This window comes from Megalobrama amblycephala, linkage group LG1 (genome assembly GCF_018812025.1).
Source record: "Megalobrama amblycephala isolate DHTTF-2021 linkage group LG1, ASM1881202v1, whole genome shotgun sequence".
NCBI classification, from domain to species: domain Eukaryota; kingdom Metazoa; phylum Chordata; class Actinopteri; order Cypriniformes; family Xenocyprididae; genus Megalobrama; species Megalobrama amblycephala.
The window spans coordinates 42984964-43001976 of NC_063044.1; the positions used below are offsets into that span (position 1 = coordinate 42984964).

The following is a 17013-nucleotide window of genomic DNA, read 5'->3' on the forward strand; positions in this document are numbered from 1 at the left end:
ATGTTATATTGTGTCGCGTTTATCAAAATAAAACACGAGGCTGAATCCAGCTTCTTATTCGCAGCTTCTTATTGACGCTATCCGGTCCACCTTAAAAAACGCGACGCTTCCGCGTTTGTAGCTTCTTATTCACGCTTAGTTTATTCTGAAATGTAAATAACACCGAAATATCTGTGAAAATTACTGTACAATTACAAAGGTATATAAAAAACAATTACATCATTATTTTTGCACGTCATCATTTGAATGCATTAATGAATCAATTGAATAAAAAATTAATTCAAGCAAATATTACAGATTTCAATATCACAACTAGAGACTATCAGCTCCAGCTCCAGCTTGGATCCAGCCTGTTATGAAGACTTCAGATGAAGGACTCCAGAACATCAAACATGGATGATTATACAAAATGATCATGTTATCATTGCTTTGCATGCACACTACTTTTGCTTAAAAGAATATCTTACAACTGTACGTTCTGATATCATCTCATAACAGAAGATTATTGTGTTTTTGCTACAAGTGAATGTGAATTAAATTACCTTTCAGGGTGCGTTAAAAGTTGCACTGGGGCATTATTCCTAATGTACTTGACTGTCACCATGCACATTTTCAGACATTTTTACTGTAGCATTTTAAAGTTATGGACCCATGAATTTGACAAATGTGACAATACAGTAACAGGAGAAATTGCACTTTTGGCCCAATTGGAGGCGCTATATCTCAGCTGTCTTTAAGGGTGCGTTCAAAGTTGCACTGGAGCCTTATTCCAAGTGCACTTGACTGTCACCATGCACATTTTCAGACATTTTTACTGTAGCATTTTAAAGTTATGGACCAATGAATTTGACAAATGTGACAATACATTTACAGGAGAAATTGCATTATTGGCCCAGTTGGAGGCGCTATATCTCAGCTGCCTTTAAGGGTGCGTTCAAAGTTGCACTGGGGCCTTATTCCAAGTGCACTTGACTGTCACCATGCAACATTATGAGCAATTTTACTGTAGCATTATTAAGTTATGGACCCATGAATGTGACAAACGTGACAAAAGTTTCATGAGAAATTGCACTTTTGGCCCAATTGGAGGCGCTATATCTCAGCTGCCTTTATGGGTGCGTTAAAAGTTGCACTGGGCCTTATTCCAAGTACACTTGACTGTCACCATGCAACATTATGAGCAATTTTACTGTAGCATTATTAAGTTATGGACCCATGAATTTGACAAATGTGACAATACAGTAACAGGAGAAATTGCACTTTTGGCCCAGTTGGAGGCGCTATATCTCAGCTGCCTTTAGGGGTGCGTTAAAAGTTGCACTGGGGCCTTATTCCAAGTGCACTTGACTGTCACCATGCATATTTTCAGACATTTTCACTGTAGCATTTTAAAGTTATGGACCCATGAATTTGACAAATGTGACAATACATTTACAGGAGAAATTGCACTTTTGGCCCAGTTGGAGGCCCTATATCTCAGCTGCCTTTATGGGTGCGTTAAAAGTTGCACTGGGGCCTTATTCCAAGTGCACTTGACTGTCACCATGCATATTTTCAGACATTTTCACTGTAGCATTTTAAAGTTATGGACCCATGAATTTGACAAATGTGACAATACAGTAACAGGAGAAATTGCACTATTAGCCCAATTGGAGGCGCTATATTTCAGCTGCCTTTATGGGTGCGTTAAAAGTTGCACTGGGGCCTTATTCCAAGTGCACTTGACTGTCACCATGCATATTTTCAGACATTTTTACTGTAGCATTTTTAAGTTATGGACCCATGAATTTGACAAATGTGACAATACATTTACAGGAGAAATTGCACTATTAGCCCAATTGAAGGCGCTATATCTCAGCTGCCTTTATGGGTGCGTTAAAAGTTGCAATGGGGCCTTATTCCCAATGTACTTGACTGTCACCATGCATATGTTCAGATATTTTTACTGTAGCATTTTAAAGTTATGGACCCATGAATTTGACAAATGTGACAATACAGTAACAGGAGAAATTGCACTTTTGGCCCAATTGGAGGCGCTATATCTCAGCTGCCTTTATGGCTGCGTTAAAAGTTGCACTGGGGCCTTATTCCAAGTGCACTTGACTGTCACCATGCATATTTTCAGACATTTTCACTGTAGCATTTTAAAGTTATGGACCCATGAATTTGACAAATGTGACAATACATTTACAGGAGAAATTGCACTTTTGGCCCAGTTGGAGGCCCTATATCTCGGCTGCCTTTATGGGTGCGTTAAAAGTTGCACTGGGGCCTTATTCCAAGTGCACTTGACTGTCACCATGCATATTTTCAGACATTTTCACTGTAGCATTTTAAAGTTATGGACCCATGAATTTGACAAATGTGACAATACAGTAACAGGAGAAATTGCACTATTAGCCCAATTGGAGGCGCTATATTTCAGCTGCCTTTATGGGTGCTTTAAAAGTTGCACTGGGGCCTTATTCCAAGTGCACTTGACTGTCACCATGCATATTTTCAGACATTTTTACTGTAGCATTTTTAAGTTATGGACCCATGAATTTGACAAATGTGACAATACAGTAACAGGACAAATTGCACTATTAGCCCAATTGAAGGCGCTATATCTCAGCTGCCTTTATGGGTGCGTTAAAAGTTGCACTGGGGCCTTATTCCAAGTGCACATGACTGTCACCATGCATATTTTCAGACATTTTTACTGTAGCATTTTTAATTTATGGACCCATGAATTTGACAAATGTGACAATACAGTAACAGGAGAAATTGCACTTTTGGCCCAATTGGAGGCGCTATATCTCAGCTGCCTTTATGGCTGCGTTAAAAGTTGCACTGGGGCCTTATTCCCAATGTACTTGACTGTCACCATGCACATTTTCAGACATTTTTACTGTAGCATTTTAAAGTTATGGACCCATGAATTTGACAAATGTGACAATACAGTAACAGGAGAAATTGCACTATTAGCCCAATTGAAGGCGCTATATCTCAGCTGCCTTTATGGGTGCGTTAAAAGTTGCACTGGGCCTTATTCCAAGTGCACATGACTGTCACCATGCACATTTTCAGACATTTTTACTGTAGCATTTTAAAGTTATGGACCCATGAATTTGACAAATGTGACAATACAGTAACAGGAGAAATTGCACTTTTGGCCCAATTGGAGGCGCTATATCTCAGCTGCCTTTATGGCTGCGTTAAAAGTTGCACTGGGGCCTTATTCCCAATGTACTTGACTGTCACCATGCACATTTTCAGACATTTTTACTGTAGCACTTTAAAGTTATGGACCCATGAATTTGACAAACGTGACAAAAGTTTCATGAGAAATTGCACTTTTGGCCCAATTTGAGGCGCTATATCTCAGCTGCCTTTAAGGGTGCGTTCAAAGTTGCACTGGAACCCTATTCCCAAATAACTTGTCTGTCAGCATACAACATTATCAGCAATTTTACTGTAGCATCGAGTTATGATCCCATGATTCTGAGAGATGTGACAAAACAGTTACATGAGAAATTGCACTATTCGCTATAACTCTGCTGCCTTTAAAGTTGTTCTGTTGCTGTTCATGGTGATGAAAAATCTTCAACAATTGGATTATTAAGGAGTGCAAATACATTGTCATCTAGCATTAAAATAAAGTTATTACATACTATCACTATGAAACCCTGATATCAGAACGTACAGTTGTAAGATATTACTTCTTTTAAGCAAAAGTAGTGTGCATGCAAAGCAATGATAACATGATAATTTTGTATAATCATCCATGTTTGATGTTCTGGAGTCCTTCATCTGAAGTCTTCATAACAGGCTGGATCCAAGCTGGAGCTGGAGCTGATAGTCAGTTACCTTGTGATATTGAAATCTGTAATATTTGCATGAATTAATTTTTTATTCAATTGATTCATTAATGCATTCAAATGATGACGTGCAAAAAAGAATGATGTAATTGTTTTTTATATACCTTTGTAATTGTACAGTAATTTTCACAGATATTTCGGTGTTATTTACATTTCAGAATAGTTTATTCTTTTTTTCTAAAAATAGACAATATAGCATAAAAAGCGTGAATAAGAGAAAAACCACACGGTCCTTCAAGTTGAGCTGATGACACGTTCAATAAACAAAGAATACTATAATTATATTTTAAGTGCCTTTATATTTTTGCAGCATATTTTCGCTGATATATCAGTGCTATTTGCATTTCAAAATAGTTTATTTTCCTTTAATTCTGAAAATAGACACAAAAAGCATAAAACAGAAAAACCGCACTGTCCCTAAAGTGAGCGTCTCCGTTTTCAGCTCCTCCCCGCCTGCACGCGGCTAATCTCGCCGATCGGTTACATCCAGCCGCAGCCGAAGTCGAAAACACCTAGCGACTGTGGTGTCACCTGTCAACTTTATGATGATGTTGTTTGGCTAGGCAGCGACACAGTCATGTCTGAAGAGAGTGAACAGAATAGGACCTGAGTACAGAGCCTTGAGGATCACCTGTGTTCATTCGAGGTGCTGGAGGAGTGTTTTCAGAGGTGAACATGTTGGTTATACAGCTTGGTTATGAGGTTTGAGGGCATCATATTGTTAAATGCCGAACTAGTAATCAGGGATAACTGTAATCAGGGATAACTGTCTTTATTTTACAAGTGAGTTAGAATTTTGTGAATGGTAAATGAAATATCATCCTCTGTGGATCTGTTAGTGCTGTAAACAAACTGTAGTGGGTCAAGAGATGTTTCTTAATAAAGCTCTCAAAACACTTGATGAGAACCGCTGTGAGAGTCGCTGGTCTGCATTCATTAAGACAAGAGACTGTGTCTTTCTGTGGAACAGGAATGATAGTGGAGGACTTAAAGCTGAAAGGAGCTGCAGTCAGAGGGAGGGAGAGATTAAACACAATCGCATGATCAGAAACTCCTCCCTCTTACAACACTCACCAGGAAAACACTGACTTGTTATTTCTCCTTTCTGTCATACAAGCAATAAAGATTCAGCAATCAATGAAGAATAAGGAGGAAAAACTTTCAAGAAGGATTTAAAACATCTGTTTCTGATCAGACAGCAGATCTCTGTGATTCTTGTGGTTATTCATTTTTGAAGCCTTGGTTTAGAAAGTGAAAGTAAAGTTGAGATTTCTGGAACTCAAACAGTGAAAATGGCTTCATTATCTGAAGATGATTTTTCTTGTCCCGTGTGTTATGAAATCTTCAAGGATCCTGTTATTTTATCATGTAGTCACAGTTTCTGTAAAGAGTGTCTTCAACAGTTCTGGAGGAACAAGGAAACTCAGGAGTGTCCTGTCTGCAGGAAAAGATCCTTAAGAGATGAGCCTCCTCCGTGTAATCTTGTGTTAAAAAACTTGTGTGAGTTGTTCCTGAAGGAGAGAAATGAGAGTCGTTCATCAGGATCTGAGGAGATCTGCAGTTTACACAGTGAGAAACTCAAACTCTTCTGTCTGGAGGACAAACAGCCTGCGTGTGTCATGTGCTTTACTTCACAGACACACATCAATCACACATTCAGACCCATCAGTGAAGTTGTTCCGTCATATAAGGTAAGACAGATTTACAGATGATGATCAACACTTGTTTAAGCTCATGTTTTACATATATGATCATATATTAAATACATTTCTGATATCTTTGAATTGCAGGAGGAGCTCAATACAGCACTGAAGTCCTTACAAGAGAAACTTAAACACAAAGAAAACATTAAAGGAAAGTTTGAGAAAACAGTTCAACACATCAAAGTGAGGATTGATATTTTTTAAATATTTACAAGTTTGATTAGAACAGCTGAATTGATTTGTCTGACATAATTTATGTTCCTTTATTGAGAAACACACACTGTGATTTCAGTCTCAAGCTTGAGCACACAGAGCGTCAGATTAAACAGCAGTTTGAGAAGCTTCATCAGTTTCTCAGAGATGAAGAAGAAGCTACAATCACTGCACTGAGGGAGGAAGAGGAGCAGAAGAAGCAGATGATGAAGAAGAAGCTGGAGGAGATGAACAGACACATCTCAGCTCTTTCACACACAATCAAAGACATGGAGGAGATGAAGAAAGACAATGACGTCTGCTTTCTGAAGGTCTGATTTCACATCATTGATTGATTGATTGATTGATGATTGATTGAGTTCTTGATCATTAATGGTGTGTTTGTTCTGCAGAAGTTTCCAGTCTCAATGGAAAGGTGAGTGATCTGCTGGTGTCTCTGGTCTCTCTGCTTCTGATCAAAAGCCACTGCAGTTCTGACTCCTGAATGTTCTTCCAGAGTCCAGATCTCACAGCCGGATCCACAGATGGCTTCTGGAGCTTTGATTCATGTGTCACGTTACTTGGGCAACCTGCAGTTCAGAGTCTGGAAGAAGATGCAGGACATCGTCCAAAACAGTGAGTCTGGAGAAGATCTGTGCTCTTACACACACTGGAAATCACACAGGGGTTTTCATGATACAAAGGCACTAGATTATTTCAGTGTGTAGTAAATGAAGAGCATATTGGGAATATTATCAATATTATGAATCCAAGGATTTCTAGATAAGATAAAATATTTCTTAATAATTCTTTTTGGTGTATTTGAGAACTTAAGAATTTTTCAAGAACTGCAGGAAGATTCAAAACGTTTTTCTTTTTTTTTGTTTACTGGAAGAACGTGCTTCAGTTACTCAAACCACAGAGATTTATTACATCTTAAAATATTAACATGATTGATTATTCATTAAAGTCAAACATATCAGACAGTAACAAATTCACACACATTGAGATTCAGTTTAATGAAGATGTTCAGATGAAAATGAACAGAATTTTATGCAGATACAGTTTTTCATCTCAACAGCTCTGATTGTTTGATTGTGATTTTAACTTTTCCAGAATATCAGTTTCTCTTGATGAGACACAAATGTTTGAATCATTTAATGTTTGTATCTGATGCCATTAAACCCTGATAATAAAAATGAGTGTGTGACTAAAAACACTGACAGTGATCAGAGGAAAATGTCTGATGTGTTTGATCAACAGTGTCATAATTCATAATAATCTGTGTACGGTTCACTCTTGATCATTATATGAACATCAGAATAAAATCAGCTGTTGATTGTGTCTCATCAGCTCCTGTGATCCTGGATCCAAACACGGCTTATCCATCTCTCGCCCTCTCTGATGATCTGACCAGTGTGAGACTCCGCTTATATCAACCTCTTCCTGACAATCCAGAGAGATTTGACATCTATCAGTGTGTTCTGGGTTCAGAGCGTTTTAACTCAGGAACACACTGCTGGGATGTGGAGGTTAAAGAGAGTTCATGGTGGGTTCTTGGAGTAACTACAGCATCAAACCAGAGGAAGGGACGTGATTTCTTTAACACTGGTGTCTGGAGTGTGTGGTATAAGTCATCCGTCCTTATCCCAGTATTCCAACCCTCCACTGGTTTTCCTGTTAAACAGAAGCTTGATCGTGTGAGAGTGTATCTGGACTATGACAGAGGAACAGTGTCATTCTCTGATCCTGTAACTAACACACATCTACACACATTCACAACCACCTTCACTGACACACTCTTTCCATTCTTCTGTTGTTGTCATTCCTCTCTGAGGATCTTACCGGTCAATAGTCAGTAATTGGTACTCCTGTATATCTGGATCAAGCTTTTACACTCATCTTGTTTGCATTATTTGTATGTGTAAAACTTCTCAGAAATGCTCTTAAAGGGATAGTTCACCCAAAAATTATAGTTCTGTCATCATTTCCTTGCCAGGTTGATCCAAACCTCTATAAGTTTCTTTCTTCTACTGAATGCAAAAGAAGATATTTTGAAGAATGCTCAAACAGTTTCTGATCCCTGTTGACTAACATAATATGGAAAAAATACCACAATAAAAACATAAACGTGTCCAAATGTTTGCCTGTATATTTCACACATGAAGATCCTCTTGCAGTCAGTGATAGACAGTGTCAGTCATGTTGAGCTGGTGCAGCTCCTCTCCTCTCTCTGGGAAAAGGCTGGATGTGAGGAACAGATAGAGGAAAGAACAGGATGTCTGACGGAGAGCAGGGCAACAAGGGCGGGGAATTGCCTGGAAGGGGCAGAGGGACGTTATGTAAGCAGTTGCTTTGAGTGAGGGGCGACAGGAAATGTGGGCGTCTGTCTCTCCTATTTTGCCCCTCCCATTTGCATAAAGGCTCCACCCTGATGCCACGCCCACCAGAATTCTGTGGTTTGTTTCTAAACTCTGTATCCACTGGCTGAGCTCTGACACCTCATCTCTGCTGTTTATGCATTTATTTTGTTTTTTCTGGCCACCTTCAGCCTGTCCCCGCCATGAAGCCAGCGCTGAACACTGACTGTTTGTGGCTGTTTATTCATATCTCATCATCTTTTTGAGGGTTTTCACATAAAATGTTTGGTAATGGCCTGTCTTGAGTCTCAATGCATTTCGTTTAGGGGTGTTTTATTTATTTATTTATTTATTTATTTATTTATTTATTTATTTTATTATTATTTATTTAATTGGGGTCCATGGGGCCACAAGGAAGTGCTAAGATCTGTAAAAAAAAAAAAATTAAAGAAAAGTATATTTTTTTAAATAAATACTGTAAATTAAAAATAATTAGATTATTATAAATAAATAAATAAACAAAAATATATTTGATTGAATAATAAATAAGCATTACATTAAAACAAATACAAAAAATTGGATTAAAAATAATGGGGTAGGGATTCTCTAAATGTTTAGAGAAAAAGAGCAAAAATGTAAAAATTAAATAAGTATTAATAACATTAATATATTAATGTTATAGTTCACTCCAAAGGAAGATGAGGACAGTAGATACAAGTAACACAACATAGTTTAATCTCAAGAAATGGAAGCACAGGCGACAGCAAACACGAGTAACATCAAACAATACCGGACACTGAACAGAACACAGGAAGGAGCTTAAATACACAATGCAAATAACAAACAGCTTTGAGGGTAATCAGTGTCCATGGTGAATGATGAGTGGCAGGAACTGAAAACAAGGAAGCACGTGACAGTCAAAACAAACGGGACGAGACGGTGACTGTGACAATAAACAAATAAACAAACATTGCATTTAATTGAACAAATAATATTAGATTAAAACTAGATAAAAAAAGTAAAGTTGGCTCGAAAAAGCCTAGCCAGAAAGTTTGAAACAGTTTTAAAAGCCTTTTAGTTTGAAGCTTTTCAGTTTGAAATAGTTTAAGTTTTAGTTTAGTAGTTTTGATTAGACAGACAGATAGATTTGGTTGCTAGGGTACTCGGGGTGGTTGCTAAGGTGTTGCTATGCGGTTGCTAGGGTACTTAGGGTGGTTGATAAGGTGTTGCTACGCCGTTGCTAGGGTACTCGGGGTGGTTGCGAAGGTGTTGCTATGCGGTTGCTAGGGTGCTCGGGGTGGTTGCAAAGGTGTTGCTAGGGTACTTGGAGTGGTTGCGAAGGTGTTGCTATGCGGTTGCTAGGGTACTCAGGGTGGTTGCTAAGGTGTTGCTATGCAGTTGCTAGGGTACTCGGGGTGGTTTCTAAGGTATTGCTATGCGGTTGCTAGGGTACTAGGGTGGTTGCTAGGGTGTTGCTATGCAGTTGCTAGGGTACTCTGGGTGGTTGCTAAGGTGTTGCTATGTGGTTGCTAGGATATTCTAGGAGGTTGCTATGCTGTTCTCGGTGGTTGCTATGCAGTTGCTAGGGTGCTCTGTGTGGTTGCTGTGCTGTTGCCATGGTGTTCAAGGTGGTTGCTTGTTTGATCTGGGTGGTTGCTACGATAGATAGATAGATAGATAGATAGATAGATAGATAGATAGATAGATAGATAGATAGATAGATGATAGATAGATTAGAAAGATAGATAGATAGATAGATAGATAGATAGATAGATAGGTATTCTGGGTGGTTGCTAAGGTGTTGCTATGCGGTTGCTAGGGTAATCGGTGGTTGCTAGGGTGTTGCTATGCGGTTGCTGGGGTATTCTGGGTGGTTGCTAGGCAGTTGCTATGGTAACCTGGGTGGTTGCTAAGGTGTTGCTAGGCAGTTCCTAGGGTGTTCTGGGTGGTTGCTAGGCGGTTGCTATGGTAACCTGGGTGGTTGCTATGATGTTGCTAGGTGGTTGGTAGTTTTCACAGATGGTTACTATGGAGTTTTTATAGAGTTAGCATGACCTTAGCCCACTTTAGCACTTAGCTAATCACTATTAGCATGTAGCTATTCACTGCTAGCATGTGTAGCATGTTGGAAGTCCAGATTGCTAGCATTAGTCAAAGGAGCCAACCGCCATGTCTGTATGATGTTCTGATGCAGAGATATAGATTTTGCAAAACGGTTGCTAGGGTACTCTGTTTGGTTGCTAGGGAGTGGCTTGGCAGCTGCCAATGATGATACTCCATATAATAATAATTCTAAAAATACAATTCTGAGGTAAAGAAGTCTTGCTATTTGTTTATTTGCTTTGCTGCAGCAACATTGCAACACTTAAAATAAGCGAATGGCCACATTAACTTGAATAAATTTTGTGATTGGATGAACCCAAAGATAACAAGGAACAAAATCTCTCACTAGAATCCTATGTGTGTGAAATGTGCAGTTGGACAAAACAGTGCTGCGAAACTAAAAACTTTCAAAAGAAAAGATTTGGTTAAAATTATGTCTCAGTCCTGGAGAGCTACCATGCAGAAAATACACTAAAATTGATCAAACGTAAACCAAGCCTATCAAATGTAACCAAGCCTGAGGGTTTCACCCATTCAGAGGACATGCTCAGCTTGTCTTTGTTTCATGAAAGAAATTTAGCCAAAGAATAAGATGAATCACATCACTATACTTTGAAATTGTTCAAGAGGTGCTAAGAAGGTTTACTACTGATGTCACGAATGGTGTAAACAGCACTGTTTAAGGCTCAGTCTTATAAAACATAGCTTTTACCTTGGTCTAATTACAGACTTTAAAATCACTGAACTCTTGTATGTTTTTTTAGTGTCTCAAAAGATTAACGAACAATTAACAGAATTAATCTTTGAGCTCTCAATCAGACCTGTGTTTGTCCAACCTTTTCTTTTCATATCCAAATAGATTCTCAGTGGAATGTAATTGATAACATCTTAGTCCAAAAATAAGAAAACTGTGTCCAATTCTATATTGTAGTCACAAAAATCTTTAAATTGAGCAATGATTTGATCCAGTTTTCGCAGCTTCAAAGTGTATAACTGGTTTCCAGTTTGTCTTGTTGCTGTGAACACAATGCTCATGTCAGCACAGCTGTAGCTGCAGGGCCAAAATGCCCTTTTGAGACCAGCAAATAAAATGATTTTTAATTTATACCATTTTAATATAATTTATATCATGATCACATTATGATATATTTTATATTATAATGGCCAAGGATGGCCTTTAAATTTCATGATGATTCAAGCAATGGTTTGGAAGAGGAAAGAAAAATCATACTAATGGGGAATAATTTCTTTATCTTCCATCTGTGCAAGAATCTTTAATGAGAAAAATTACAATGCCCAGTATTTATCAACTAAAACAATCAACCTGATTGTCATATCTTGAATAGGCTAAATCCATTCAAGATCAATGCATGAATTAAAAATTTGATTCTACTGATCTGTAACCCAGTGACAAGGGGAGGTGCAAGTTTTGATTTTCCTTTGCAACAAAACCACATATAAAGTGGACAAGTGTTAGCAAACTCCTGTCTGGGAGCGCTAGATCATATGGGATCTTGTCAGGGAAGTTATTTTACTGGACATGTAATTAAAGTTGTGTGAAATGTTAATATCAGGCAGAAGTCCAAATGGTCAAGTATTTGAATGACACCATAAATACCAATTGCTAAACAAACAGCACAACACTACAAAAGGTGATCTGGTGTCCTAATCACAGATCTAGCTAGTATGAGATTTCCCCAGGAGACCCGAGTGTCATAATGCTCACAACACAACAGACTGTATAAGCACAGCTGCAATAGCAAATCAAGGTGCAAGATTCTCTGACCATGCTTAAACACCAGCAGTCAGATCTGACCACTAACATTCAGTTTATCTGGCCTTTTTCTTTACAGAAACATAATCATAATAATGATCTATGTCTCTGTGAACTAAAACAAATTTTCTTCTAATGCCATAAAATCTTAACAGATCAAAACCATCTGTAACAACTGTCTGTATAAGACCATTCAAGAAAAATTAAGATAGCACCATCTATCTTAATGCAATTTGTTTAAAGGTTCAAGATCTGTTTTTGTTTTGTTTTTTCTGTGTCTGTTTCCCTTTCAGGATTGACAGCTGCCATTTTTAGGGCCAGATTCCACAAGAGTGTCCACAAGAGTGCCCAACTTCACATGCAGGAGATGGGGGTGTAGAAACTGTAGAAAGGCCATCCACATCTCATAACACGAATAGATACATGGCCTCCCAGTGTAGAACTGGAACTAAATTATGCAACACAATTATGGTAGGATAGACACCACCCACCTTCTACACAAACATACAGAACACACACTCCAAACTCATCTCTACCTGGCATAGATCATAAGATATCTAGGCTAAAAGTATGGACATAATGCAAATCTAGCATACATCATTCACCTTCATATATATAGGACAAGGGAAATTATTGCCATATTTTTTTTTTCTTTTTTAATTGTGCCAATTTTTAGGTGTTATGGAAACACTGTAATATGCAGGACATGTGCATGGCTTTAGTCACACATCAATTAAAGTTACCTACTCATTGGACAAAACGTTTATTATGTCCAGTCCTTGGCATTGTTGGAAACTAGGAGGGCCCCCTAGTTTCCAACATATGACTAATGACAAATTTAACAAAACAGTTAGAACTGAAATGCAGACATTTCTGTCAGTCTGTTACATAATTTTCAGTCAGATTCATATTCTTGAGTGTGATTTAGCCTGTACATCAAATGCACAAATGATGGTTGTAAAAGCTAAACAAAAGATTTGAAATCTGTTTCTGTAAATTCTATTCTCTAATTGATTTGATTGAAACCTTAGTTTTGCATTAAGGATTTGCAATTAAAACAACTATTATATAGACAGTTTTATAATTGTAATTATGAAATTGTGTATTTCGATGTTTAAGTACGTGATGTATTTAATTATGCGTACCACTGGTAAATATACTAGTTATTTTGACTCTTTGATAGTTGCCTTTAACGCATCCAGACCAAGTCTAAATTCCACTATTATATAACAGTGATAGTGAAGAATCTGGTGATTAAATGAGACCTGCTCACTAAAGACAGGACTTTTAAAAGGAGACCTTGTTTACCACTCACACTTTTAATATGAGTTCACCATGTGTTGTTATTTTTTGTGTTATTGTGTTTTTCAACAACCCTTTTTATCATCTTACAATAACACCAAGTTCATCAGTGTTCAAGTATTGAATGGTCACTCAGAGGTTGTTCAGGTGTCCTGCACGCAATGGAGCATAATCAGTGAAATGAATCCTTCACCCATGGAGATCTGACCTGCCCGGCAAACCAAACCTTCTACTTTAAGGTGACCAAGGACTTCTCACAGGATCAATTAAAACTGGGGCGGACAGATGTTTCCGTAAAGTGTGATGAGACTTTCCTGACATGTTCTGCTCATGCTGACCAACACAACAGACTTGGTACAACCAGTCATTCCACAGACAGAAGACCACTACAGCCAAGTGCAGGTGGAAGCAAACCTGACCAAGAGGATCACAGACATGTCCAGCTGCTACAGCATCCAGTCAGCACACCTCAAGGAAAAAAAGAACATTCTGCAGTACTTTCATCTTAATGTTCAACCCGCCTTAATGTTGTTATTTCAGGTGCCAGCCTTAAGAAAACCAGGATAATTCTGTTCTCCTTTTGGGTGGTCACTATCACTTCAGAAGACTTTGCCTGTGCAGACTGTCCTTATCTGACTTTAAACATTGTGACCGTTTTCTGTGTCAAGACCAGCTGTGGCGAGGCCAGAAATCTCCCAGTGCACTGTAAAAAAAATCCCGTTGTTTCTACGGAAAAATACCGGCAGCTGTGGTTACCAGAACAATACTGTAAAAATGACATCAAACCGTAAACATACTTACGGAGTTACATGTGAATTTTAGATTTTAAATATGTATATTTAACATTGAATTTCAGTAATATTAACATCAATGTTACACACTGTAAAAAAAAAATCCCAGTAAAATTTACGGTAAAATAACATTTCATTAACTGATATAATGTTAATTTACCAACCTAATGAAGTACTAATATCTGTTTTGTACCTTTATAATACACTGACAGTCACCAAACACAGTGGTGATGAGAGTCACATGATGAATCAAAGTTCATCACAAGCAGCTTTTCCACAAGCTGAGGAGGACAATACTAATATATAGAAGGTGCACACAGTGTCATTCACACACACACTAAACACCATCATGATAACATGCATGAAATTTTAAAAATGCAATAAACATTAATTTAACAACATTAGATGTAACATAAAACCCTAATGTACGTAACTGATTAGAAAAAAATGAGAAAAACTAAGAAGAAACAGTTATTTCAACAAAAATATATCAAATGTGAAGTGTCACACAGGGAATTGTGGGAATGTCAATTTACGTTTTTTCACTGTAAATTTTACAATGAATTGTTATTTTTCACTTCTAAAAACTGTGAATTTAACGGTATTTTACCGTAAAATTACATTAAATGTACCGTTAGATGTATTACAGTTATTCACCGTATATAGTACGGAAACTTTCTGTAAACCAATTGACAGTTTTTCACCGCAGCATTTTTACAGTCTTTTACTGTTAAAATCACGGTCATTTTTTACAGTGTGGATGGACCTCGGTGTGGACCTCAATGCTCATCGTCTCCCTTTAAAGCTGCTTTAAAACAGTAACTTGTCAAGCTACAATCTACTCATAATTTAAAGTCATTAAACTAATCAAGCAACTAGTTGTACACATAGCAATATTAAAACAATGAAGCTATTTCAGCTACTTGATATTTTAATCAAAGCCATAGTATTCTGGGACAAAAACAACGTTTTTACACTAAATACAGCAACAACAAACTAGAAAACTGCCTACATTTTTATATTTAGACACGAAACAGCCGCTTAACTTTTGTGTAATCTGTTCATTTTCAAGAACCTTATGAATGAATTATTCACACGAATGAATTTGACTTTTCAAAATTACATATGAGAGAGAGGGGACCGACAAGGACATACTAATGTGCTAGATTGAATCTTTCTAAATATGTGACCCTGGAGCACAAAACCAAGTCATAAGTCGAACTGGTATATTTTTAGCAATAGCCAACAATACATTGTATGGGTCAAAATTATCGATTTTTCTTTTATGCCAAAAATCATTAGGATATTAAAGTAAAGTAAAGATCATGTTCTATGAAGATATTTTGTAAATTTCCTACTGTATATATCAACATTTTCCCTTCATTAGTAACATGTGTTGCCAAGGACTTAATTTGGACAACTTTAAAGGTGATTTTCTCAATATTTTGATTTTTTTGCACCCTCAAATTCTAGATTTTTAAATAGCTGTACAGGTGCTGGTCATATAATTAGAATATCATCAAAAACTTGATTTATTTTACTAATTCCATTCAAAAAGCAAACCTTGTATATTATATTCATTCATTACACACAGACTGATATATTTCAAATGTTTATTTCTTTTAATTTTGATGATTACAACTAAGGAAAATCCCAAATTCAGTATCTCAGAAAATTTGAATATTGTGAAAAGGTTCAATATTGAAGACACCTGGTGCCACACTCTAATCAGCTAATTAACTCAAAACACCTGCAAAGGCCTTTAAATGGTCTCTCAGTCTAGTTCTGTAGGCTACACAATCATGGGGAAGACTGCTGACTTGACAGTTGTCCAAAAGACGACCATTGACACCTTGCACAAGGAGGGCAAGACACAAAAGGTCATTGTAAAAGAGGCTGGCTGTTCAGAGCTCTGTGTCCAAGCACATTAATAGAGAGGCGAAGGGAAGGAAAAGATGTGGTAGAAAAAAGTGTACAAGCAATAGGGATAACTGCACCTTGGAGAGGATTGTGGAACAAAACCCATTCAAAAATGTGGGGGAGATTCACAAAGAGTGGACTGCAGCTGGAGTCAGTGCTTCAAGAACCACTACGCACAGACGTATGCAAGACATGGGTTTCAGCTGTCGCATTCCTTGTGTCATACCACTCTTGAACAACAGACAGCATCAGAAGCATCTCGCCTGGGCTAAAGACAAAAAGGACTGGACTGCTGCTGAGTGGTTCAAAGTTATGCTCTCTGATGAAAGTAAATTTTGCATTTCCTTTGGAAATCAGGGTCCCAGAGTCTGGAGGAAGAGAGGAGAGGCACACAATCCATGTTGCTTGAGGTCCAGTGTAAAGTTTCCACAGTCAGTGATGGTTTGGGGTGCCATGTCATCTGCTGGTGTTGGTCCACTGTGTTTTCTGAGGTCCAAGGTCAACGCAGCCATATACCAGGACGTTTTAGAGCACTTCATGCTTCCTGCTGCTGACCAACTTTATGGAGATGCAGATTTCATTTTCCAACAGGACTTGGCACCTGCACACAGTGCCAAAGCTACCAGTACCTGGTTTAAGGACCATGGTATCCCTGTTCTTAATTGGCCAGCAAACTCGCCTGACCTTATTGTGAAGAGGAAGATGCAATATGCCAGACCCAACAATGCAGAAGAGCTGAAGGCCACTATCAGAGCAACCTGGGCTCTCATAACACCTGAGCAGTGCCACAGACTGATCGTCTCCATGCCACATTGCTGCAGTAATTCAGGCAAAAGGAGCCCCAACTAAGTATTGAGTGCTGTACATGCTCATACATTTCATGTTCATACTTTTCAGTTGGCCAAGATTTCTAAAAATCCTTTCTTTGTATTGGTCTTAAGTAATATACTAATTTTCTGAGATACTGAATTTGGGATTTTCCATAGTTGTCAGTTATAATAATCAAAA

General features: G+C 37.9%; 1 protein-coding gene across 1 annotated transcript; it reads left to right on the forward strand.

Annotated features, from left to right (window-relative positions):
* Positions 1-3972: 3972 nt before the first annotated feature.
* On the forward strand, positions 3973-7889 carry LOC125270588 (nuclear factor 7, ovary-like). Its single transcript, XM_048194340.1, has 6 exons — positions 3973-5551; positions 5651-5759; positions 5870-6087; positions 6169-6191; positions 6273-6391; positions 7109-7889. The coding sequence occupies exons 1-6, from the start codon at positions 5153-5155 to the stop codon at positions 7615-7617; spliced, it is 1377 nt and encodes a 458-aa protein (XP_048050297.1). The 5' UTR covers positions 3973-5152; the 3' UTR covers positions 7618-7889.
* The last annotated feature ends 9124 nt before the right edge of the window (positions 7890-17013 follow it).

Excerpts from the sequence above, each read along its gene's own strand:
- LOC125270588 (XM_048194340.1), top strand. The coding sequence starts at position 5,153 with ATGGCTTCATTATCTGAAGATGATTTTTCTTGTCCCGTGTGTTATGAA. Across the intron at positions 6,192-6,272 it reads TTTCCAGTCTCAATGGAAAG|AGTCCAGATCTCACAGCCGG; the intron begins GTGAGTGATCTG and ends ATGTTCTTCCAG. Across the intron at positions 6,392-7,108 it reads GCAGGACATCGTCCAAAACA|CTCCTGTGATCCTGGATCCA; the intron begins GTGAGTCTGGAG and ends GTGTCTCATCAG.